The sequence below is a fragment of the Palaemon carinicauda genome, chromosome 3 (assembly GCF_036898095.1).
Source record: "Palaemon carinicauda isolate YSFRI2023 chromosome 3, ASM3689809v2, whole genome shotgun sequence".
In the NCBI taxonomy this organism is placed as follows: domain Eukaryota; kingdom Metazoa; phylum Arthropoda; class Malacostraca; order Decapoda; family Palaemonidae; genus Palaemon; species Palaemon carinicauda.
Window position 1 is genome coordinate 128,648,167 of NC_090727.1, and position 27,276 is coordinate 128,675,442.

At 43.4% G+C, this 27,276-nt stretch overlaps 1 protein-coding gene across 1 annotated transcript in view; it reads left to right on the forward strand.

Moving 5' to 3' along the window:
- Positions 1-27,276, forward strand: part of Neurl4 (neuralized E3 ubiquitin protein ligase 4) — a 94,658-nt gene that overhangs the window by 4,011 nt on the left and 63,371 nt on the right. The window contains exons 2-5 of the mRNA XM_068370591.1: positions 22,296-22,397; positions 24,008-24,121; positions 24,280-24,418; positions 25,805-26,598. Of these exons, the coding sequence (XP_068226692.1) occupies positions 22,296-22,397; positions 24,008-24,121; positions 24,280-24,418; positions 25,805-26,598 (1,149 nt within the window). The remainder of the gene's footprint in view (positions 1-22,295; positions 22,398-24,007; positions 24,122-24,279; positions 24,419-25,804; positions 26,599-27,276) is intronic.

Consider the following 27,276-nt stretch of genomic DNA (forward strand, 5'->3'; position numbering starts at 1 on the left):
CAGACTTAGACCATCTGTTAAAAGGAGTGTTCAGAGCCTTCGAGGTTTTTAACTTTTTGGATTGGTGTTTGGGAGCGTTGAGCAGGAAGACCTCCCCTTCTGACAAGGAAACTTCCATGGTCATTATGTCCTGCATGGACAAGGCCATACGTGACGGATCCAGTGAGCTTGCGGCTTCGTTCGTTTCCGGGGTCCTCAAGAAACGGGAAAACCTTTGCTCGTTCCTGTCAGCTGGAGTAACACAGTGTCAGAGATCGGAACTTCTTTTTGCTCCTCTCTCAAAGTGCCTCTTCCCAGAGGAATTGATAAAGGAGATTGCTACCTCCTTGATTCAGAAGGACACCCATGACCTGGTTGCGTCTTCTGCCCGCAAAGCCACCCCTTTGCCTACCGTATCTAGACCCAGGATGGACACTCCAGCGTCCAGATTCATTCCGCCCTTTCGTGGTAGAGCCTCCAGCAGAGGAGGTGCTCGTGCCGAAGGGAGACGCGGGAAGAAGAAAGGTACCAAGTCCTTTAAAGGCAGAGTCTGACTGCCACCTTCTTCAGACAGCAGTGGGAGCCAGACTCAAGAACTTCTGGCAGATCTGGGAGAAAAGGGGCGCAGATATACAATCTGTGAAGTTGCTAAGAGATGGGTACAAGATCCCGTTTGTCCGCAAACCCCCTCTAGCAACGTCTCCCATCGATCTCTCTCCCAGGTACAAAGAGGAAGACAAGAGGCTAGCCTTGAAGCAGGAGGTGTCTCTCTTGCTACAAAAGGGAGTGGTAGTCAAAGTCCGGGACCATCAATCCCCGGGCTTCTACAACCGTCTCTTCTTAGTGGTAAAGAAGACAGGAGGGTGGAGACCGGTGCTAGACGTCAGTGCTCTGAATGTCTTTGTCACAAAGCAGACGTTCGCCATGGAGACCACAAAGTCAGTTCTAGCAGCGGTCAGAAAGGAAGACTGGATGGTCTCTTTAGACCTAAGGGACGCATACTTTCACGTCCCCATCCACCCAGAATCTCAACCTTTGCTGAGATTCGTTTACGACAAGGTTGTCTACCAATTTCGAGCCCTGTGCTTTGCCCTAAGCACGGCTCCTCTTGTTTTTACGAGGCTGATGAGGAATATTGCCAAATTCCTGCATTTAGCGGATATCAGAGCCTCCCTCTATTTGGACGACTGGCTTCTAAGAGCGTCTTCCAGTCGTCGCTGTCTGGAGAATCTAAAGTGGACTCTAGATCTGATCAAGGAATTGGGTCTCCTGGTCAATATGGAAAAGTCCCAACTGGTCCCATCCCAAATTATAGTTTACTTAGGGATGGAGATTCACAGTCAAGCTTTTCGGGCTTTTCCGTCGGCCCCCAGAACAAGTCAAGCTCAGGTATGCATCCAGAACATGGTAAAGAAGAAACGTTGTTCAGTCAGACAGTGGATGAGTCTGATAGGGACGCTATCATCCCTGGAATAGTTCGTTTCGTTAGGGAGACTACACCTCCGTCCCCTGCAATTTCATCTAGCTGTTTACTGGGAAAAGGACAAGACGCTAGAAGTGGTCTCGATCCCCATTTCCGAGAAGATGAAGTCAACACTGACTTGGTGGAAGGACAGTATCAACCTCAGAGAGGGTCTGCCCCTGGCTGTTCAGACCCCCAACCACATTCTCTTCTCGGACGCATCGGACACGGGCTGGGGTGCGACACTAGACGGTCGGGAATGCTCGGGAACGTGGAACTCGAATCAAAGAGCGTTACACATAAACTGCAAGGAGCTACTGGCAGTTCATCTGGCCTTGAAAAGCTTCAAGTCCCTCCTTCAAGGCAAGGTGGTGGAGGTGAACTCGGACAACACCACGGCCTTGGCGTACATCTCCAAGCAAGGAGGGACCCATTCTATGACGTTGTACGAGATCGCAAGGGACCTCCTCACCTGGTCAAGAGATCTAAACCTCTCTCTAGTAACGAGGTTCATACAAGGCAATATGAATGTCATGGCGGATTGCCTCAGTCGGAAGGGTCAAATCATCCCAACAGAATGGACCCTTCACAAGGATGTGTGCAAGAGACTATGGGCCACATGGGGCCAACCTACCATAGATCTCTTCGCAACTTCAAGGACCAAGAGGCTCCCAATATATTGCTCACCGATCCCGGACCCAGCAGCAGTTCATATAGATGCCTTTCTGCTGGATTGGTCCCATCTAGACCTTTATGCATTCCCCCCGTTCAAGATTGTCAACAAGGTACTGCAGAAGTTCGCCTCTCACGAAGGGACAAGGTTGACGTTGGTTGCTCCCCTCTGGCCCGCGAGAGAATGGTTCACCGAGGTACTTCAATGGCTGGTGGACGTGCCCAGAACTCTTCCTCTAAGAGTGGACCTTCTACGTCAGCCACACGTAAAGAAGGTACACCCAGACCTCCACGCTCTTCGTCTGACTGCCTTCAGACTATCGAAAGACTCTCGAGAGCTAGAGGCTTTTCGAAGGAGGCAGCCAGGGCGATTGCTAGAGCAAGGAGGACATCTACTCTTAGAGTCTACCAGTCGAAGTGGGAAGTCTTCCGAAACTGGTGCAAGTCGGTATCAGTATCCTCAACCAGTACCTCTGTAACCCAAATAGCTGACTTCCTATTATACCTGAGGAAGGAAAGATCTCTTTTAGCTCCCACGATCAAAGGTTACAGAAGCATGCTGGCAGCAGTCTTCCGTCACAGAGGCTTAGATCTTTCTAACAACAAAGATCTACAGGACCTCCTTAAGTCTTTTGAGACCTCGAAGGAGCGTCGTTTGGCTACACCGGGTTGGAATTTAGACGTGGTACTAAGATTCCTTATGTCAGAAAGGTTCGAGCCACTACAATCAGCCTCCTTTAAAGATCTCACTTTAAAGACTCTTTTCCTCGTTTGCCTAGCAACAGCTAAAAGAGTCAGTGAGATACACGCCTTCAGCAGGAACATCGGATTTTCATCTGAAACGGCTACATGTTCTTTACAGCTTGGTTTTCTAGCCAAAAACGAGCTACCTTCTCGTCCTTGGCCGAAATCGTTCGATATTCCAAGCCTTTCAAATTTGGTTGGAAATGAACTAGAAAGAGTCTTATGCCCTGTTAGAGCTCTTAAGTTCTATTTAAGACGAACTAAACCTTTACGAGGACAGTCAGAAGCTTTATGGTGTGCTATTAAGAAACCTTCTTTACCTATGTCAAAGAATGCAGTTTCCTATTATATCAGACTGTTGATACGAGAAGCTCATTCCCATCTGAATGAGGAAGACCATGCTTTGCTGAAGGTAAGGACACATGAAGTTAGAGCTGTCGCAACTTCAGTGGCCTTTAAACAAAATAGATCTCTGCAGAGTATAATGGACGCAACCTATTGGAGAAGCAAGTCAGTGTTCGCGTCTTTTTATCTTAAAGATGTCCAGTCTCTTTACGAGAACTGCTACACCCTGGGGCCATTCGTAGCAGCGAGTGCAGTAGTGGGTGAGGGCTCAACCACTACATTCCCCTAATTCCATAACCTTTTTAATCTTTCTCTTGAAATGTTTTTTATTGTTGTTTTTTGGGTTGTCCGGAAGGCTAAGAAGCCTTTCGCATCCTGGTTGATTTGGCGGGTGGTCAAATTCTTTTCTTGAGAAGCGCCTAGATTAGAGGTTTTGATGAGGTCCTTTAGTATGGGTTGCAACCCTTGATACTTCAGCTCCTAGGAGTCGCTCAGCATCCTAAGAGGATCGCGAGGCTCAGTAAGGAAGACGTACTTAAAAAAGGCAGAGTAATTGTTCATGTCGACTTCCTTACCAGGTACTTATTTATTTTATGTTTGTTATTTTGAATAACTGCTAAAATGAAATACAAAATACTTAGCTCATAATAATGTAAACAATTAATGCTGGTCTCTACCCACCCCCCTTGGTGTGAATCAGCTTATATAATCACCGGCTAAGTTTAATATTGAAAAATATTATTTTTATTACTAAAATAAATTTTTGAATATACTTACCCGGTGATTATATATTAAAGGACCCTCCCTTCCTCCCCAATAGAGACCCAGTGGACCGAGGAGAAAATTGAGTTCTGTGTTTACATTGAGTACTGAGTACCTGCTCGACAGATGGCGCTGTTGATGTACACCCCCTACCTGCATAGCGATCGCTGGCGTATTTTGAACGTAGAGTTTTTCTGTCGGGCAGCAGAGCTGCAGCTTATATAATCACCGGGTAAGTATATTCAAAAATTTATTTTAGTAATAAAAATAACATTTTTCTATCGCCTTAAACCCAATCTCTAGAGGCTTTTAAATTTTTTTCAAGTATTTGTTCAGTAATATGTAATTCATGATATATCAGCCAAACTTGGTCGTCCCCTGTAATTGTAGTTAATTTTTCACAAAGCGTAACGTCATCTATGTAAAAAGGCAAACAATCATATCAGTGGAAATGTATGTAAAACTACCTCTTGCTTATTTTAGTACTTGTAATACTTAGTAATAAGAAAAACGGCAACAAATTATGAGTGAATACAACTTCGAAGAGCTGTCGGGAATATCCTGACATCAGAGTTGGACAAGATGTGTCATAATTTTTCAATATTAAACTTAGCCGGTGATCATATAGCTGTCAGCTCTGCTGCCCGACAGAAAAACCTAAGGACAAAATACGCCAGCGATCGCTATACAGGTGGGGGTGTACATCAACAGCGCCATCTGTCGAGCAGGTACTCAAGTACTCCATGTCAACACAGAACCAATTTTCTCTCTGTCGTGCCACTGGCAAGACCTACTAAAATACGCTGTTACTAACTGGATTTGTTTTCACATCTATTTGGTGAAGTACACTATTCTAGTTTTGAACTTTCGCTATGCAGGGGTTTTATCTTCATCTCAAAACTTGAACTCGTTTTGGATAGATTTAATTATGGTGACTAAGAGAGTATGGACTCTCTTTCACTTTTAAATGGCCGACCCTTCCCTCAGACGGAAGTGTGTTTAGGTTTTTAGTAATTTTGCTTAACACGTTATAGATCTATATATTTTATATCTCTCCGCCTTTATTATGCCTCTTCGATTAACTTTCCATTTATTATAAACATATAATAAGAAATTTTTATGTTTTGTTTATTTGCGACCTTTCCTGATAGTAGGCGGTCCTAACTTGGAACCGAAGTTAATCAACGTTGAGCCCGTTATATCGTATTTAGCCTTTAAAGAATTTAAAACTTTTTAAATTTAATGTTTTATGAAAGAATTTATTTGATAGTCTTCGTACTGTTTTCAAAGATGAACTAACGTTTAGTTTTTTTAGACTACGCAGTTGTTGACGTTCAGGACGTTCAACATGCGCTCTATCGTTACCATAGAGAGAGAGTGTATCACGGTTTCACTTTGCAGTAAGAGTAAATCGATTCTGACGTTTCGTTCATTCTTTCTTAACTTAAATGGTTTAAATTCTAAATTAAAGGAACTTTTTATTTGGAAAACCTTTCAGTTTTTTCCTTTAGCCATATAACATGTTTTTTTGACGATATATAATTGGGCTCTTCTCTCAGGTGCGAAATCAAGAGAGAAAGAGAGAGAGATAGAGACGGAGGGAGAGAGAGGAGAAAAAACGTTCCGTTCAAGCGGGTAACGTTGTTCTCGCGTTACTCTCCTCCCTAGTCGCTGTACGGGGAAGAAGGTAAAACGTTTCTAGGGTTTTATTCTTGTCCCCAGGCTATGTGCGGTGAGAGATTGTAAACGTAGTTTAATTGAACTAGTGTTTAGTCTCTTTCCCAGCCACTGAATTCTTTATCCTTATATGTTTTCTGTTTTTGCTAGTATTAATGAGCTGCATTATACGACTGTTTTCGCAATTACTACCCTTTAATGAAGGGTAGAATTGCGTGTTTCAGGTAGAAATCAGTAAAAGTTTCGATTTCAGTGAAATAAGTGCAAAACAGAAAATCGAAGTGATAAAGTGATTTGCGCAAAGTGTTACAGTGTTGCGTCCGAGGGTTCGTCTGTTCGTGCCTGTCGTTCACCTAGTCCGGGACCTCTTGCAAGCTCCCAAGCCCAGGGGAGAAGTAATGTCGAACGATTTATGGGTTCGTCAGGCCTTGATCAACGAACAGACGTTTCCCTCCGTGGTTTCGGGCGTATCTACCCAAGATCGCCCCACCCACACAAAGACGAGAGAGCCCATTTACTTCTCGTCTGCGGAAGAGGTTTCTCGTAAGAAACCATGGACCAAGGTCTCGCAGCTTATTAAGTGCAAGTCGGTCCCTTCCGCGCAAGTCCAACGGCCCAGTTGTAGCCATTGGGTCAGTTCGGACTCGCTGCAGTCTTCCGACGACTGCTCACCTCCTTAGAGAGGCAAAGCGGTACCGCAACAGGCAGTAACTCCGTCTGTTGCCGCACCAGCTGTTGTAGACCCTGAGTGGTCTTTGCTGCAGTCTATGCAGACTCAGTTAGCTGCTGTTATGCAGGAGTATCGTGCGGAGAAGGTTGACGCTGCACCCGTTAGCCTACAACCTACCACGGTTGTGCGCCCAGCAGACGCTGAGGCTGCCTGCTCCCACACTCCAGCTGTGAGAGCTCCTCCACCCATGCGCAGTCGACCCTGCCAGACGCATGCTGACGTTCACAGACGCATGGAACCCTCCGTTGATGTTCGTGTGCTACCACAACAACAGGAGGGTGGAGTTAAGCTGCCGTGTTTTGACGCGGTGCGTCAACCTCCGCATTCTGGAGTTGTTTTGACTGCTCAGTATAGACAGTCAAAGTAGTCTCGAGTGAACACTGTATGTCCTCACGCTCCCGTTGTGGTTGACAGTTCACAGTCTATCAAGCAGTTACATGACGTTGCCTTCTGGTCTGCTACTAATGCACCAGTGCTGTATGTCCTCACGCACCTGTTGTGGTTGACAGTTCAGTTTTTGACAGTTCACAGACTGTCAAGCAGTTACATGACGTTGCCTTCTGGTCTGCTACTAATGCACTAGTGCTGTATGTCCTCACGCACCTGTTGTGGTTGACAGTTCAGTTTTTGACAGTTCACAGACTGTCAAGCAGTTACATAACGTTGCCTTCTGGTCTGCTGCTAATGCACCAGTGAGACCCTCACTGAGATAACCTAGCTTTTCTCGGACAAGGTTCCTGTAGATGAGAAAGTGCTGTTCTCCCTCCTACTGATATTCCTTTGAGGACTCTGTCTTTTGGAGAGGAACCTTAAGCTGCTTAGCCTCCTATGGACTTTAATTAAATCATGATGATTTTTTAAGGATCTTCGTCCGGATCTTGTAACTGCTGCTCCTCGTTCGCCTAACGTCAGAACTTACACTAGGCCTAGCTACTTCGAAGCCGTTGTTGTTAAGCTAGTGCTCTCTCGCTCTCCTAGAGAGCGTTACGTTGGCTAGGCGACTGGTTTTTGCACCAGGAGGAGTTTTAGGGATACAGCCTTTGATTTCCCTTCTTTTAAACTGGCTTATAGAGCGAGAGTCTGATAGGACACGAGAGAAGTTCTCGGCTTGGGAGTTCATGCCTCTGCCCAGATAGACTTCTCAATTCTGGTAGACTCGCCCTGGCGCCTAGCCAGGAGACACTCCAAGTTGTTTACAGGTCAACTTCTCAACTTTTGCGAGCCTTTGAAGTTTGGCTGTACTATTATGTCACACATAACAAGGCTTCCAGGGATGGTAAATGGTTCCGCCTCAGTCGCTAACCCCGTCTGTTGCCACAACTGCTCCCGTAGACCCTAAATAGGCTTTGCTGCAAGACATGCAGTCCAAGCTTGTGTCCTTGATAGAGGACTTTAATACGGAGAAGAACCTTCTGGCCAACAACCTTCCAACCGGTGGGTTGTGCGCCCTGTTGACGCTGAGGTATCCTACTCGCGTCTGCCAGTTGAGGTGGTTCCTCCACCGATGCGACCCAGTGTGGGTTGCCAGTCGCACGTTGACGTTAAGCGACGCTCGGAGGTGGTTGTTGACGTTCAGTGTCACTAGGAAGACGTTCAACAACCAGCAGAGGTGACTTGTTGTGACGCAGTGCGTCAACCTCAGCAACCCGGTAGGGTGTTGACTGCACAACCCAGACAGTCTTGACAGTTTCGGGTTGACGCTGTACTTCCTCGCGCACCCATGGTTGTTGACAGTTCACAGACTGTGCAGCAGTGCCATGATATTGCGTCCGGCTCCGTCACGCATCCACCAGTGCGACCGGATTCAGCGAGTCAGACGTTGCCCACTCCGTTGCCGTTTCCTCATCAGTTTCGGATGAGGAACCCTCTGATGAGGACGTTGCTGAACAAGACGATCAGCCCCCAGCCCTGCTATCCATCCAGAAGATGCTGAAGAAGGAACGCTGCCCAGTCAGGCTGTGGATGAGTCTGGTAGGGACACTGTCATCCGTGGATCAATTTGTGTCACTAGGAAGACTACACCTCCGTCCTCTTCTTTACCATCTAGATTTTCACTGGAAAAAGGACAAGACGCTAGAAGCGGTCTCGATCCCGGTTTCCGGAAAGTTATTAAAGTCTTGTCTGACTTGGTGAAAGGACTATATTAACCTTAGAGAGGGTCTTCCCCTGACTGTTCAGACTACCAACCACGTTCTCTTCTCGGACTCATCGGACGTAGGCTGGGGTGCGACATTAGACGGTAGGGAATGCTCGGGATTATGGAACTCGAGTCAAAGGACAATGCATTTCAACTGCAAGGAGCTACTGGCAGTACGTCTGACCTGGAAAAGCTTCAGGTCTCTCCTTCAAGGCAAAGTGGTGTAAGTGAACTCGGACAACACCACGGCTTTGGCGTACATCTCCAAGCAAGGAGGGACCTACTCTCTGACATTGTACGAGATCGCAAGGGACCTCCTCACCTGGTCAAAAGGTCTAGACATTTCAATAGTAACGAGGTTCATCCAAGGCAACTTGAATGTCATGGCAGATTGTCTCAGTCGGAAGGGACAAATAATTCCAATAGAATGGACCCTCCACAAGGATGTATGCAAGAGACTTTGGGCCACCTGGGGCCAGCCAACCATAGATCTCTTCGCAACCTCGATGACCAAGAGGCTCCCAATATTTTGCTCTCCAATCCCGGACCCAGCAGCAGTTCATATAGATGCCTTTCTACTAGATTGGTCACATCTAGATCTATATGCATTCCCTCCGTTCAAGATTGTCAACAAGGTACTGCAGAAGTTCGCCTCTCACGAAGGGACAAGGTTGACGCTAGTTGCTTCCCTCTGGCCCGCGAGATAATGGCTCACCGAGGTACTTTGATGGCTAGTAGACGTTCCCAGAACACTTCCCCTAAGGGTGGACCTTCTACGTCAGCCACGCGTAAAGAAGGTACACCAAGGCCTCCACGCTCTTCGTCTGACTGCCTTCAGACTATCGAAAGACACTCGAGAGCTAGAGACTTTTCGAAGGAGGCAGCCAGAGCGATTGCTAGAGCAAGGAGAACATCCACCCTTAGAGTCTACCAATCGAAGGGGGAAATCTTCCGAAACTGGTGCAAGTCAGTATCCGTATCCTCGACCAGTACCTCTGTAACTCAAATAGCTGACTTTCTCTTATATCTGAGGAAAGAACGATCTCTTTCAGCTCCCACTATCAAGGGTTACAGAAGCATGTTGGCATCAGTCTTCCGTCACAGAGGCTTAGATCTTTCCAACAATAAAGATCTACAGGACCTCCTTAAGTCTTTTGAGACCACGAAGGAGCGTCGTTTGGTTACACCTGGTTGGAATTTAGACGTGGTACTAAGATTCCTTATGTCAGACAGGTTCGAACCGCAACAATCAGCCTCCCTGAAAGATCTCACCTTTAAGACTCTTTTCCTGATATGCTTAGCCACAGCTAAAAGAGTCAGTGAGATTCATGCCTTCAGCAAGAACATCGGATTCTCATCCGAAACGGCTACATGTTCTACAACTTGGTTTTCTAGCCAAACACGAGCTGCCTTCTCGGCCTTGACCAATATCGTTCGATATTCCAAACTTATCGCATGGTTGGAAATGAACTAGAAAGAGTCTTATGTCCTGTAAGAGCTCTTGAGTTCTATTTAAAAACCTTTACGAGGCCCGTCTGAAGCTTTATGGTGTTCAGTTAAGAATCCATCTTTGCCTATGTTAAAGAATGCTTTATCCTATTTTATCAGACTGTTATTACGAGAGGCTCATTCCCATCTGAATGAGGAAGACCAAGCTTTGCTGAAGGTAAGGACACACGAAGTTAGAGCTGTCGCAACTTCAGTGGCCTTTAAACAAAATAGATCTCTGCAAAGTATAATCGACGCAACCTATTGGAAAAGCAAATCAGTGTTCGCGTCTTTTTATCTTAAGAATGTCCAGTCTCTTTACGAGAACTGCTACACTCTGGGACCATTCGTAGCAACGAGTGCAGTAGTGGGTGAGGGCTCAACCACTACAATTCCTTAATTCCATAACCTTTTTAATCTTTCTCTACAAATGTTTTATTTTTGTTTTTGGGTTGTCCGGAAGGCTAAGAAGCCTTTCGCATCCTACTTGATTTGGCGGGTGGTCAAAGTCATTTCTTGAGAAGCGCCTAGATTAGAGGTTTTGATGAGGTCCTTTAGTATGGGTTGCAACCCTTGATACTTCAGCTCCTAGGAGTCGCTCAGCATCCTATGAGGATCGCGAGGCTCAGGAAGACGTACTTAAAAAGGCAGAGTAATTGTTCAAGTCGTCTTCCTTACCAGGTACTTATTGATTTTATGTTCGTTATTTTGAATAACTGCTAAAATGGAATACAAAATACTTAGCTCTTAATGTAATACATAATGCTGGTCTCTACCCACCCCCCTGGGTGTGAATCAGCTATATGATCACCGGCTAAGTTTAATATTGAAAAATGTTATTTTCATTAGTAAAATAAATTTTTGAATATACTTACCCGGTGATCATAAATTAAAGGACCCTCCCTTCCTCCCCAATAGAGACCCAGTGGGCAGAGGAGAAAATTGGTTCTGTGTTGACATGGAGTACTTTAGTACCTGCTCGACAGATGGCGCTGTTGATGTACACCCCCACCTGTATAGCGATCGCTGGCGTATTTTGTCCTTAGGTTTTTCTGTCGGGCAGCAGAGCTGACAGCTATATGATCACCGGGTAAGTATATTCAAAAATTTATTTTACTAATGAAAATAACATTTTTATATAAAAAATATTTTGGTGAATTATATTATATTCTGTTGAATTTGTCATTGAGTTTACTAAAATATTCATTGGTCTGGAGAAGAATTGATTTAAAATCTCAAGATACAGACGACTGGCGAAATCTAACCGAGGCCCTTTGCATCTATAAACGTAGGAGATGATGATGATGTTATTTGTGCTGTATATCATCATTGGTTTAGAAGCAAATAATTTGTTATTCTGCCATCTCTCTTAGGGGAAACAAACAGGGATACAACCTAACCTAAGGTGCCTTGTTGCTACTTGCGGAGTTTTTGTGGGGGTCCGGTGCTATGCCCTAGGATGCAGTGTAAAATTACATAGGTAACCATTATTAATTTTGCAGAAAATTAGAGGGATGCGTGGTGTGTTTTAGGTGTTTTTTTTATGATGTTGACAGTGACAAGTGTTGAAAATCCTTATTTTTCAAGGTACTGACAGGTACCGACACTGAATTCATTCCTGTTAGGTACATTGCCATGTAAGGTTTGACCGTGTATGCATACCCTTAACCTGATGAAGGAATTGAAATCGTATTGTATTAGTTATAACGTACCGGGTACATATTTATTTTTGTGTTCAAAGTTATTACCCCTCCACTGTTATGGTCTTAGTCTATAATTTCTGGTCTTCATGCTTAATGTGTGAAGGTAGTTGGTTGGCCAGGGCACTGGCCACCCATTGAGATACTACCACCAGTGAGTTGTGGCATTTTTTGACTGGTCAGACAGTACTACATTGGATCCTTCTCTCTGGTTGTGGTTCATTTTCCCTTTGTCTACACATACACCGAATAGTCTGGCCTATTCTTTCCATATTCTCCTTTGATCTCATACATCTGATGACACTGAGATTACCAAACAATTCTTTTTCACCCAAAGGGGTTAACTACCGCACTGTAATTGTTCAGTGGCCACTTTCCTCTTGCTAAGGGTAGAAGAGACTCCATAGCTATGGTAAGCAGCTCTTCTAGGAGAAAGACACTCCAAAATCAAATCAATGTTCTCTAGTCTTGGGTAGTGCTATAGCCTCTGTACTATGGTCTTCCACCTCCTTGGGTTAGAGTTCTCTTGCTTGAAGGTACACTCGGGCATACTATTCCATGTGATTTCTCGTCCTCTTTTCTTAAAGTTTATATAGTTTTTATTTTAATGTTGTTACTCTTCTTAAAATATTTTATTCCTCTTGTCCATTCTTCAATTCTTCACTGGGCTATTTTTCCTGTTGGAGCCCATGGGCTTATAGTATCCTGCTTTTTCAACTAGGGTTGTAGCTTAGCAAATAATAATAATAATAATAATACTAAATGCGCAACCATGCAAATTCATTAATACTAAATGCGCAACCATGCAAATTCATTAATGAATTTTCTGAAAAACCAGGTAGTAGATCATATTAGATTACAGTAATACCGTGGTTTATGAGTAAATCGGTATAAGAGCGTAAAAACTCAAATTGGTTTAATGGTTTATCGTGAATGGCAGAGGCAAGGTATAGTGACATTGCCTTATCAAGCAGGATAATGCCCTAGAGGCTGACGTATGATCAGCGCCCAAGCTTCCTCTCCACCCAAGTTAGGGCCAAGGAGGGCCAGGCAATGGCTGATGATGACTCAGCAGATACACCTATAGGAATATAAATAATATAGCAGGAGATATGATAATTGAAAAAGCCAAGCTTTTGTATGCAGCCCTTCGAAAATTGAGCCAGGTACGTCAGCAGACCAAGAAAAAGGAACGTTCAAAGTGGGCCGTTGCTGGTTTGAGAACTTCAAATGAAGAGGCATCCATAGCATTGTGCGACATAGTGAGGCTACAAGACAATGTGAATACTGTGGGGGCATTTGTCGTACAATAGAAAAGTCCATTGATTCTGAGTATAACATGCCACAGCAAGTGTTCAATTGTGACGAGACTGCTCTCTTCTGGAAGATGTGTTACTGCATAAGATAGGCCATTTCTGGTCACAAGCCATTCTGGGGTAATGCCAGCTGGGTTTACAAGAGTAAACCTCTCCTGGTGTATCATTTTGAGAGTCTACAAGCCTTTAAAAAGTAAGCAATACAGAAGTAACTGAATGTCATTTGAAGGTCAAAGGACAAGGCTTGGGTGACCCGCATATTTTTTGTGGGAGGGGTTCATGAAGTTTTTGGTCCTGAGGTCAAAAAGTACCTTATGGACAAGAAATTCCCATTCCAAGCTTTGTTACTTATAGACAAAGCTCCTGGCCATCCTCCAGCTATAGAAGATGACCTAATGTACAAGTTTCCATCATGCAGCCATAGAAGATGACCGAATGGACGTGTTAAAATTTATCAAGATCAGGTTCCTGCCATCCACCACCACACAGTTAGGTGATCTCTAATTTAATGAACTTACACCAATGCAATATTTAATTGATGTTTCGATATCACCAAAGGTACCAACCACCTTCCGAGAGTTTTGTTGGCATTTTATTGTAATGCTATGTAGGACTGGTCACAAGGATTGGCTCCAAAGTGAGAGGTATAAAGTAAGACGAAAGTTATCGAGTTGGACGGTCAAATGGTTATTCTCAAAAAAATGGAGGAAGAGGAAAAGGAAGAATAAATGCTGCGAAGACTTCTGTTGGTGGGTCTTTTTAATGGATTTAATTTTCCTGATGCCACAGTAATTGAGGAATTTCCCCTTAACTTTTTTTTGAATCTTGGTCCTAGACACTTGTGGCAAACTAAATTCCCAGAACTTCCAATAAAGATTTACAGGTTGCTCATGAATATCAAAGGCAAGGAACAATGTCACAGAGACCAACCTGATATACATGTCATTAGCATCTTAGCCCACTCTCCACACAAGTTAGGACCAGGAATGGCAAGGCAATTGCTGCAAATGATTCGACACCCCCAAACCCTTCATCCCTATTCACAAGGGTGGTGAGGTTGGAAACATTAGGAACTATCTGACTAGAGGAGGGCTTGAACTCCCATCTCACAGATTGTGGGACGAGAATGTTACCAATAGTCTACCAGTGTACAGTGATATTATTATTATTATTATTATTATTATTGAGTTAAAAGTAATGGCTGCATCAGCAGAGTTTATTTTCTTATCCAATTTTTCTACTTTCCGGATAATTCTCTTCTCTAGAGAATTCTCTTCTCTAGAATATACTTGAGAAGTCTTCCCGATTTTGTCATTCACCTGGCTGATGAATTTTTAAAGTCTGCTGGCTGATTGCAGCGCTCTAGAGAAGAGAATTATCCGGAAAATAGAAAAATTGGATAAGAAAATAAACTCTGCCGATGCAGCCATTACTTTTAACTCAACCTGCCTAAAAGAGGGTCTCCTACCTCGATATTATTATTATTATTATTATTTTTTCAATATTAATCTTACCCGATAATCATGTAGCTGTCAACTCTGTTGCCCGACAGAAATCTACGGTCGGGATATGCCAGCGATCGCTATTCAGGTGGGGGTGTACACAACAGCGCCATCTGTGGTCAGGTACTCTAGTACTTCTTGTCAACACCACCTCAATTTTTCCTCTGTCGTGCCTCCGGCTAGACCTACATGGATACGCTGTTGATTCTGGAGTTATTGCTCACGATTTGGTGATGTATTTGCTCTAGAGTTTAGCCTTCGCTATTCAGGAAGCTATATCATTAGCTTAGCAAGTTTTTGGAATTAATTTGATTTAATTTTTGATTTAATTTTGGTACGAAGAGAGTATGAACTCTCTTTCACTTTTAAATGGCCGACCCTTCCCTTAGACGGAAGTGTTGGTGTCGAAGAGAGTATAGACTCTCTTAATTTTGCTTAACAAAGTTATAGAATTATTTTATATCTCTCCGCCTTTTATAGGCCTCTTTGATTAACTTCCTTTTATTATAAACTTATTTAAATTAATTTTTATATTTGTTTATATTCGACCTTTCCTAATAGTAGGCGGTCTTTTCTTGGTACCGAAGTTAATTAACTTTGAGCCCGTCATTTCGTTTTTACCTGTTAACATATTATGCTATTTTAATGTTTTTGAAAGAATTTCTTTGATCGTCTTGTACTGTTTTCAAAGTTGAACTAACGTTTTGTTTTGTCTCTGCAGTTGTTGACGTTCAGAACGTTCAACTTGCGCTCTATCGTTACGATAGAGAGAGAGTCTATCACGGTGTCACGTTGCAGTAAGAGTAAACCGATTCTAGCGTTTTGTTCATTCTTTCTTAGCTTAAATGGTTCTATTCTAATAAGGAACTTTTTATTTGGGAAACCTTTCAGTTTTTTTCCTTTAACAATAATATGTTTTAACGATATATATAATTGGGCTCTTCTCTCAGATGCTAAGTCAAGAGAGAGAGAGAGAGAGATAGAGACGGAGGGAGAGAGAGGAGGATAAACGTTTCGTTCAAGCGGGTAACGTTGTTATCGTTTTTGTTCTTCTCCCTAGTCTCTTTAGGGGAAGAAGGTAAACGTTTCTAGAGTTTTATTCTTGTTCTCAGACTTTATGCGGTGAGAGATTTTAAACGTAGTTTATTTGATCTAGTGTTTAATCTCTTTTCCAGCCACTGAATTATTTATCTTTCATTATGTTTTTCTGTTACATTGTAATATTGTTTTCACAATTACTAACTTTTAATGAAGGATAGAATTGCGTGTTTCAGGTACAAACCACTTAAAGTTTCGAGTTCAGTGAAATAAGTGCAAACAGAAAATCAAAAGTGATAGTGATAAGCGCAAAGTTTTACAGTGTTGCGTTCGAGGGTTCGTCTGTTCGTGCCAGTTGTTCGCCTAGTCTGGGACCTCTTACAAGCTCCCAAGCCCAGGGGAGAAGTAATGTCGAAGGACTTATGGGTTCAGCAGGCCTTGATCGACGAACAGACGTTTCCCTCCGTGGTTTCGGGTGTAACCTACTCACGTAGCCGCCGTGATCACCCCACCCACACAAAGACGAGAGAGCCCATTTATTCCTCGTCTGCGGAAGAGGTTTCTCGCAGAAACCATGGACCAATCTTGCAGCTTTTAAGTGCAAGTCGGTCCCTTCCGCGCAAGTCCAACTCCTAGGTGGTGCTATTAGCACTGAGTCAGTTCGGACTTGCTGCAGTACGACAACTGCACACCTCCCAGAGAGGCAAGGTGGTATCGCAACAGACAGTAACTCCGTCTGTTGCCGCACCAGCTGTTTTAGACCCTCAGTTTCAACGGACAGTAGCTCCGTTTGTTGTTGTCTTTCTTAAACTCTAGTGGTCTTTGCTGCTGACAATGCAGTCTCAGCTTGCGGTGTTGATGCAGGAGTTTCAGGCAGAGAAGGTTAACACACCTCCTCCTGCGAGCGCTCCTCCACCTCTACGCAGTCCAGCCTGCCAGACGTATGTTGTTGAGGTTCCTCAAGCTACCTCCATGCGTGAGCTGCCGCATTGGGAGTTGCCAGATACCAGCTCTGTGCAGCAACCTCCACTTTCCTTGAGGCAGGAGCCTCTTGCCACGCGGCAACCTCCTCAACACTTGAGGCAGGAGCCTTATGCTTTGCAGCAACCTCCTCTACCCTTGAGGTAGGAGCCTAATGCGTTGCGACTACCTCCTCCATCCTCGAGGCAGCTACCTCTTGCGGTGCGACAACCTCCACCATCCTCGAGGCAGCAACCTCAACTCCACCTCTGCGCAGTCCACCCTGCCAGACGTATGAAGTTGAGGTTCCTCAACCTACCTCCACGCGTGAGCTGCCGCATTGGGAGTTGCCAGATACCAGCGCTATGCACCAACCTCTCGCGTTGCGGCAACCTCCACCATCCTTGAGGCAGCAACCTCAACTCTTGCGCAGTGGCGATTCTAGGACTCTGAAAGTGGGGGGGCCACTTCAGGGCCAATATAATTTTTGGGGGGGGCATTTATTGTTGGTGGCTAGGTGGCACTCTGAAGACAATATTATGTCATTAATGAAATAACAAATGACAATAATAACACCTCATTACTTTCATAACTTGCATTTGTTAAACATATACATGTATGCCTACACAAACATTATGATAATGGAGGTTATTCGTATTACTTAAAAAAAATATATATGTATTTCTTGCGATATATTTTTAACAAAATCGCAAAAATATGGCAAAAATATCTTCAAAACAAAAATGAATCATGATTTATGAATGTAATGTAAATTTTATGTTGATATTAAAACCCCATGCAAGCATGCATGAAGTAATGCAGTGTTGCCAACAGGGCGAGTTTCCCTTTCCTGAGGTGAAGTACCTCAACGCATGCGGCATAAGCCTCATCCCTTGCAGCTTGAGCCTCATCCCATGCAGCATGAGTCTCATACCATGCAGCATGAGCCTCATCCCATGCAGCATGAGCCTCATCCCATGCAGCATAAGCCGCACGTCATGCAACATGCTCTGCTTACCTTACAGCATGCTCTACATACAGCATGCTCTACATACAGCATGCTCTGCATACAGCATGCTCTGCATACCTTACCGCATGCTTCTCAGTCACACATCTTTGGTTGTTGCCAACTCACTAGACTGTCAAGCAGTTTCATAACGTTGCCTTCTAGTCTGCTGCTTTTGCACCAGTGAAACCCTCACTGAGAGAACTTAGCTTTTCTCGGATATGGTTCCTGTAGATGAGAAAGTGCTATTCTCCCTCCTTCTGATTTTCCCTTGAGGACTCTGTCATTTGGGGAGGAGCCTTTAGCTGCTTAGCCTCCTATGGACTTTTATTTAAGCATAGCATGCTTCCAGGGAGGGTAATGGTTCCACTTCAGTCGCTAACCCCGTCTGTTACCACACCTGCTCCCATAGACCTTGAGCTGTGTTGCAAGACATGCAGTCCAAGCTTAGTCCTTGTTAGAGGATTTTTTGTTTACGGAGTCAGTGTGTCACTGGGAAGACGTTCAACAACCAGCAGAAGTGACTTGTTGTGACGCAGTGCGGCAACCTCAGCAACCCGATAAGGAGTTGTCTGTACGACCCAGACAGTCTAGACAGCTTCGGGTTGTCACTGTACTTCCTCGCTTCCCCATGGTTGACAGTTCACAGACTGTGCAGCAGTACTATGATCTTGTGTCCGGCTCCGTCAGACGACTAGCTTTTAAGAGCTCCCACAAGTCGTCGCTGTCTGGAGATTCTCAGATGGACTATGGATCTGACCAAGGAACTGGGCCTCCTGGTCAATTTTGAGGAGTCCCAGCTCGTCCCATCCCAGACCATTGTCTCCTTGGGTATGGATATTCAGAGTCGAGCTTTTTGGGCTTTTCCGTCGACCCCAAAGATATACTAAGCCCTAGATTGCATCCAGAGCATGCTGAGAAGGAACCGATGCTCAGTCAGGTGGTGGATGAGTCTAACAGGGACACTTTCATCGCTGGCCCTGTTCATCGAGTTAGGGAGACCCCACCTCCCCCCCTTCAGTATCATCTAGCGGCTCACTGGATAAAGGACATGACGCTAGAGACGATCTCAGTTCCTGTTTCCGAAGAGAGGAGGTCTACTCTCACGTGGTGAAAGAACAGCTTTCTTCTCAAGGAAGTCTACCTTTGGCTGTTCAGAAACCCGACCGCCGTCTCTTCTCTGACGCATCAGACACGGGCTGGGGTGCGACTTTGGACGGACAGGAATGCTCGGGAACATGGAATCAGGAGCTAAGGACACTTCACATCTATTGCAAGGAGCTGTTGGCGGTTCATCTGGCCTTGATAAACTTCAAGTCCCTCCAGCTTAACAAGGTGGTGGAGGTGGACTCTGACAACACCACAGCCTTGGCTTACATCTCCAAGCAGGGAGGGACTCATTCGTGGAAGTTGTTCTAGATCGCAAGGGACCTCCTCATCTGGTTAAAAGATCGAAAGCTCACGCTGGTAACGAGGTTCATTCAGGGCGATATGAATGTCATGGCAGATCGCCTTAGCCGGAAGGGTCAGGTCATCCCCACAGAGTGAACCCTTCACAAGAATGTTGGCAGCAGACTTTGGGCCCTGTGGGGTCAGCCAACCATAGATCTGTTCGCTACCTCGATAACCTAGAGACTCCTATTGTATTGTTCTCCAATTCCAGACCCAACAGCAGTTCACGTGGATGCTTTTCTGCTGGATTGGTCCCATCTCGACCTGTATGCATTCCCGCCGTTCAAGATTGTCAACAGGGTACTTCAGAAGTTCGCCTCTCGCAAAGGGACACGGCTGACGTTGGTTGGCTCCGCTCTGGCCCGCGAGAGAATGGTTCATAGAGGTACTGCAATGGCTGGTCGACATTCCCAGGACTCTTCCTCTGGGAGTGGACCTTCTACGTCTACCTCACGTAAAGAAGGTACATCCAAACCTCCACGCTCTTCGTCTGACTGCCTTCAGACTTTCGAAAGACTCTCAAGAGCTAGGGGCTTTTCGAAGGAGGCAGCCAGAGCGATTGCCAGAGCAAGGAGGACATCCACTCTCAGAGTCTATCAGTCTAAAGGGGAAGTCTTCCGAAGCTGGTACAAGGCCAATGCAGTTTCCTCATCCAGTACCACTGTAACCCAGATTGCTGACTTCCTGTTAAATCTAAGGAACGTAAGATCCCTTTCAGCTCCTACGATTAAGGGTTACAGAAGTATGTTGGCAGCGGTTTTCCGCCACAGAGGCTTGGATCTTTCCACCAACAAAGATCTACAGGACCCCCTTAGGTCTTTTAAGACCTCAAAGGAACGTCGGTTGTCCACTCCAGGCTGGAATCTAGACGTGGTCCTAAGGTTCCTTATGTCATCAAGATTTGAACCTCTCCAATCAGCCTCTTTTAAGGACCTCACATTAAAAACTCTTTTCCTCGTGTGCTTGACAACAGCTAAAAGAGTAAGTGAGATCCACGCCTTCAGCAGGAACATAGTTTTCACATCTGAAACGGCTACATGTTCCTTGCAGCTCGGTTTTTTGCTAAAACGAGCTTCCTTCACGTCCTTGGCCTAAGTCGTTCGAGATCCCAAGCCTGTCCAACTTGGTGGGGGACGAACTGGAGAGAGTACTTTGCCCAGTTAGAGCTCTTAGGTACTATCTAAAAAGGTCATAACCTTTACGAGGACAATCAGAAGCCTTATGGTGTGCTATCAAGAAGCCTTCTCTTCCAAGGTCTAAGAACTCAGTTTCTTACCTATTCAGGCTCCTGATTAGGGAAGCACATTCTCATCTGAAGGAAGAAGACCTTGCTTTGCTGAAGGTAAGGACACATGAAGTGAGAGCTATGGCTACTTCAGTGGCCCTCAAACAGAACCGTTCTCTGCAGAGTGTTATGGATGCAACCTATTGGAGAAGCAAATCAGTGTTCGCATCATTCTATCTCAAAGATGTCCAGTCTCTTTACGAGAACTGCTACACCCTGGGACCATTCGTAGCAACGAATGCAGTAGTAGGCGGGGGCTCAGCCACTACATTCCCATAATCCCATAACCTTTTTAACCTTTCTCTTGAATACTTTTTATGGGTTGTACGGTCGGCTAAGAAGCCTTCCACATCCTTGTTGATTTGGCGGGTGGTCAATTCTTTCTTGAGAAGCGCCGAGGTTAAAGGTTGTGATGAGGTCCTTTAGTATGGGTTGCAGCCCTTTATACTTCAGCACCTAAGAGTCGTTCAGCATCCTAAGAGGACCGCTACGCTCAGTAAGGAAGACGTACTTAATAAAGGCAGAGTAATGGTTTAAGTCGTCTTCCTTACCAGGTACTTATTTATTTTATGTTATTTTTGAATAACTAATAAAATAAAATACGGGATACTTAGCTTCTTGATTAACATGTACACTGGTTTTCACCCACCACCCTGGGTGTGAATCAGCTACATGATTATTGGGTAAGATTAATATTGAAAAATGTTATTTTCATTAGTAAAATAAATTTTTGAATATACTTACCCGATAATCATGATTTAATTGACCCACCCTTCCTCCCCATAGAGAACCAGTGGACCGAGGAAAAAATTGAGGTGGTGTTGACAAGAAGTACTAGAGTACCTGACCACAGATGGTGCTGTTGTGTACACCCCCACCTGAATAGCGATCGCTGGCGTATCCCGACCGTAGATTTCTGTCGGGCAACAGAGTTGACAGCTACATGATTATCGGGTAAGTATATTCAAAAATTTATTTTACTAATGAAAATAACATATTATTATTATTGTTATTACAAGCCAAGCTATAACCCTAATTGGAAAAGCAAGATGCTATAAGCCCAAGGGTTCCAACAGGGAAAAGTAGCCCAGGGATGAAAGGAAATAAATAAGCTACAAGAGAAGTAATAAATAATCAAAATAAAATATTTCAAGAACAATAACATTATATCTTTTATATATAAACTGTAAAAACTTTAAAACAAACAAGAGCAAGAGAAATAAGATAGAAGTGTGTGTCCGAGTGTGCCCTCAGGCAAGAGATAGCCCAGAGATTGAACTTGATTAGTTCTAGAATGCCATTCAAACACCAGTTTGCTTGAATACAGAAGGAATATTTCCCTCGGGAATGAATGCAAATGGGTTTAATCTGTTCCAGATTCCAGAAATCACTCATTCAAAACAATTTTGTGGAAAATTTACACTAAAATGCATGAAATTATAGAAAGGAAACAAGAAACTTAACCCTTTTACCCCCAAAGGACGTACTGGTACGTTTCACAAAACTCATCCCTTTACCCCCATGGACGTACCGGTACGTCCTCGCAAAAAAATGCTATACAAATTTTTTTTTTCATATTTTTGATAATTTTTTGAGAAACTTCAGCCATTTTCCAAGAGAATGAGACCAACCTGACCTCTCTATGACGAAAATTAAGGCTGGTAGAGCAATTTAAAAAAAATATACTGCAAAATGTGCTTGAAAAAATATAACCCCTGGGGGTTAATGGTTGGAAAGTTCCAAATAGCCTGGGGGTAAAAGGGTTAATAAATACAGTAGAAGAACAAATGTACAAAACCGTACATGCTAAAGAATGTGTTATTATTTTCAAGTCTTTGTGCTAGCCATTGTATCTATATAATATTGAACATTGTATCTTTAATTACATGTATTGATATTAGTTATTATTTATACTTGTAGATTTACGAATGATGGACATCATGACTTGTCACCTACTCGCAAGGTAAAACTGGATGTAGCGATAGATTTTATTTTGGCAAAGAGAGACAAATCTCATATTCCAGTGTTTTACTTTTCCAGCTAAATACTTGGAGTGGCAGCATCGAAATTGGCGTGACGGTATGCAACCCAGACGTCATCGACATCCCAATCACAGCTACAGACCTGAGGGGTGGAACATGGGTATGTCTTTTTGTGGCTTTTCCCTTTTTTACAGTTAGATGTGCAATGACTTCTCACCACTCCATTCTATCTTACACTTTCTGCTAGAATTCTTCCATGTACGTACATATACCAAAGGCACTTCCCCCAATTTTGGGGGGTAGCCGACATCAACAATGAAACAAAACGAAAAGGGGACCTCTACTCTCTACGTTCCTTCAGCCTAACCAGGGACTCAACCGAGTTCAGCTGGTACTGCTAGGGTGCCACAGCCCAACCTCCCACATTATCCAGGTTGGGCTGTGGCACCCTAGCAGTACCAGCTGAACTCGGTTGAGTCCCTGGTTAGGCTGAAGGAACGTAGAGAGTAGAGGTCCCCTTTTTGTTTTGTTTCATTGTTGATGTCGGCTACCCCCCAAAATTGGGGGAAGTGCCTTTGGTATATGTAGTACAGGTTTTCAGCAATGCCTTTATGTTGTGATAGTGTGATAGCCTACCACTTTTTCAACCTAATCCTGAGCTTTATTAGTCTGGTTTGACTGCTGTCATCCACCTATTGTACGTGTCCAAACCATGTTCTCGTATTCGTGGTTACAGCAATTTTAGTAAAGACTGCATAATTCTAACTAACTCTGGTGAAAATTAACAACTTTCAAGAAGTCAACAGGAATAGTTATAACTGCGTCGCAAGCACCAGGCTCTTTACAAAGCCAATGTGTAAATGTGAAAGATCTTTCATTTCATTGTTGATTCAGTGATGCTTGACTAAAGTTTTGTAAAGTATCCTAAACACTGTAAACATTACAGAATTAAAAATGAAATGAGGATGCTCTTGTGAAACATTAGGTGGACAAGATTAGGATTCTTTACTGTATTCCATAATTCTGTAAGTGTGTCGCAGAATGTTAAATTAATGGTTTTGTTTTCACATTAACGAGGACACTTTAGTAGTAAGAATGTTCAATCTTTCTTGCATGAGACCCATCTGAATATAAGTACATGGCATTGACAGAAAAGGATTTCTACTTGTATCAGTTGGTAATTATACCAGAAACTGCGAGATATGAGACCTTTTAAAATCTAAACTTGTTTGACTGATTTGACAAAGAAGTTTAGTAAAATGTACACTTAACCCTTTTACCTCCAAAGGACGTACTGGTACGTTTCACAAAACTCATCCCTTTACCCCCATGGATGTACCGGTACGTCCTTGCAAAAAACTGCCATTTACATTTTTTTTTGCATATTTTTGATAATTTATTTGAGAAACTTCAGGCATTTCCCAAGAGAATGAGACCAACCAGACCTTTCTATGACAAAAATTAAGGCTGTTAGAGCAATTTAAAAAAAATATACTGCAAAATGTGCTTGAAAAAAAAATAACCCCTGGGGGTTAAGGGTTGGAAAGTTCCAAATAGCCCTGGGGGTAAAAGGGTTAATAGCCTCTTATGTGTGAAATCAGTTTATATATTTTTATCAGTTAATGAATCTATTGGTATAGGAGCAGAGAAAGAAAACTCATACCTTGTTCAGAGTGACTCGGATATTCAATTGTATTTGGCTGTTACATGTCATTGTGCTGTGTAATAAACTTTGTAGAGAAATGATAAAATAGCATATTTTCCTTCCAGATTATGTTAGGGCAAGGAGTGTTGCGCGATGGACGTTCGTTGCACGAGGCTTACGGGTGCGACCTCGACAAGCTGGTAGAGGGAGATAGAGTTGGTGTCATGAGGACATCACAGGTATAAATGGCATTTGTTCTATTTATTATTTGAGTTTTGGGATTAGTTACATGGCATGATAGTGTACATTTTTACTACGCACTATGTATGAAAAATAAATGTACGTACTTAAAATTGAAAGCAATCACTCTTAACAAGGTGTACTATATTCATTTTAGGGCGACCTCAAGTTTTACGTCAATGGAGATTGCCAAGGTGTTGCGGCCGGCAACCTACCCCAGATCCTGTACGCGGTTGTAGACATGTATGGGAAGTGTGCACAAGTGACACTTACGGCGCCCTCAACACCTGATTCTAGTGAGTACTTTTATGCCAAGAAGTGTATAATGATGTCCCATATAATTTGACTGACGCTTCATTATCAAACTTGATGACATATGATAATGTAGTGCATTCAACTCAAATCCATTTATGATTATACCCAGAATAACTGAGAAATATAGGTAAAGAAGATTGTAATGTGCAGAAGTTAGTTGCATAACTTGGGATAAGTATTTTATTTGCTGCTTTCATTAGCATTATTACTACTGTATATTACCGCGGAGGTAGCAGCAGTAGGGGACTCAGCAGTATGAAGCTTCATCTGTGGTGGAAAATGTGGGAGGTTGGGCTGTGGCACCCTAGCAGTATCAGCTGAACTCGGCTGAGTCCCTGGTTGGGCTGGAGGAACATAGAGAGTAGAGGTCCCCTTTTTTGTTTTGTTTCTTGTTGATGTCAGCTACCCCCCAAAATTGGGGGAAGTGCCTTGGTATATGGATGGATATTGCAGATGCGTACACAGTACAATACATTGTCATGGAACTTGTTCTGAAGAACCTCCAACTAGTAAGCTCTCACAATAAAGATTCCTATCATTTTTAATTAAAAAAAGTGAGTAAAATGAAAATGAGGAGATGATTACCAAAGCCAAAGCAGCAAACTAAATTATAAATAGATGGAGAAGTGCAGTTTTACTTCGTACATTGTTTCATTGTCCATATGTTAGTTTTTTCTAGGTATTGTTTATGGGGAATGAAGTAGTTGAGGTCATTTGTGTTAAGTTTCTCTTTATGAAGATTCTACTAAAGAGTTTCCCAGTAGTAGGTTAGGTGTAAAGAGAGTTGTGCATTTATTTTATCGAGTGCTATTTCAGAATTTTCTATAGACGCTCGTTTGGTCACTGGCTGTCATTGTTCTTCCATATCTACAAACATTTAGTTGAAATGATCTTTCATCCTGTCTGATTACGTTTCCTAACCTTCTCCAATTTACAAATATGAGTCAATGCTAAATATTCTTTCAGTTTTGTGCTTTCAAATGCATTGGTTTTTGTTATTTTAATTTCATTTGATAACATTTGTATATTTTCTAGAATATATGGGTTCCTCTTTCCTTTTATTTGTCGTACAGTATATTCCTCTCAGCCATTAACCCTTTCACCCCCAATGGACGTACCGGTACGTTCTTGCAAAACACTGTTATCTAAATGTTTCTGCATATTTTTGGTAACTTTATGAGAAACTTCAGGCATTTTCCAAAAGAATGAGTCTAACCTGACTTCTCTATGACAAAAATTAAGGTTGTTAGAGCAATTTAAAAAAAAGATAGAGCAAAATTTGCTTGAAAGTTCAGCATACCTTGGGGGTAAAAGGGTTAATTTTCTCTTCACACACATTGGAGTAACATTCTTCATTCCTTTTCTAGATACTCTAGATGAAGATTCCATCAGCGAAGTGTCATCGATGAGAGATTCCAACATATTAGATTCTCAGCCCGACCTGAACCACCTCAACCCTCAAGCCGACCTCAACCATCTTAATTCGATCCTGGAACAGGCTGCTGCGGGCGCCCCTCTCGTCACGTGCAGTGCGCTGAACAATCACGTGGCCAACATAAGTATTGCAAATAGTTTGATGTCCAACAGCGACAGCAATGTCTTGCACGATGAGAGAGACGGGAGGGAGAGTAGTTGTGATGTCAGTGAATCGAACAATAATCCTTCTCCTACGAGAACTTCGGATGCTGTGAACACGGCTGTGCCAACCGTACCAAACAACTGTTGTACCAACAACGCGCAGACGTTAACAAACAACACGCAGACGTTAACAAACAACACGCAGACGTTAACAAATAATTGTAATAACATTCCCTCTAGTAACGGTTCTCTCTCGGGTTACATGTGCGGCGGTGCGGTCGGTGGAATCGGTAGCAATAATGTAAACAGCAACGCAGCACCCAACAACAACAATAGTGGAGGGGTGGGTAGTGGAAATGGTGTGGGGGGTAATAGTCAAAACCTCAACAACAATCCGAGCAATGCGGACAACATGATCAATTATTCTTCCGCGCAAGACCGTCTCAGGTTTCACGATAAGTGCGGCACTCTCGTGAAGCTCTCCAATAGCTCGAGGACTGCGGAAAGACGGCGTCCTCTCGACGAGTTCAACAACGGCGTTGTTATGAGTTGCAGAGCATTGAGAGAAAATGAGCTATTTGAGGTAGGTGGATTACTTTGGTATTTTCTAATACTCTATGATTATTGTTATCTTATTATCTTAACCCTTTTACCCCCAAAGAACGTACTGGTACGTTTCACAAAAGCCATCCCTTTACCCCCATGGACGTACCGGTACGTCCTTGCAAAAAAATGCTATAAAAATTATTTTTTTTTAATATTAATCTTACCCGATGATCATGTAGCTGTCAACTCTGTTGCCCGACAGAAATCTAAGGTCGGGATACGCCAGCGATCGCTATACAGGTGGGGGTGTACACAACAGCGCCATCTGTGAGCAGGTACTCAAGTACTTCTTGTCAACAAAAACTCAATTTTTCCTCTGTCGTGCCTCCGGCAAGACCTACTAATACGCCGTCCCTAACTGGATTTGTTTTCACAACTTTTTGGTGAAGTACACTATTCCAGTTTTGAGCTTTCGCTATGCAGGGGTTTTTATCTTCATTTCAAAACTTGAACTCATTTTGGATAGATTTTATTATGGTGACGAAGAGAGTATGGACTCTCTTTCACTTTTAAATGGCCGACCCTTCCCTTAGACGGAAGTGTTGGTGTCGAAGAGAGTATAGACTCACTCTCACTTTTTATGACCCACCCTTCCCTTAGACGGAAGTGTGTTTAGGTTTTTGGTAATTTTGCTTAACAAAGTTATAGATTTATT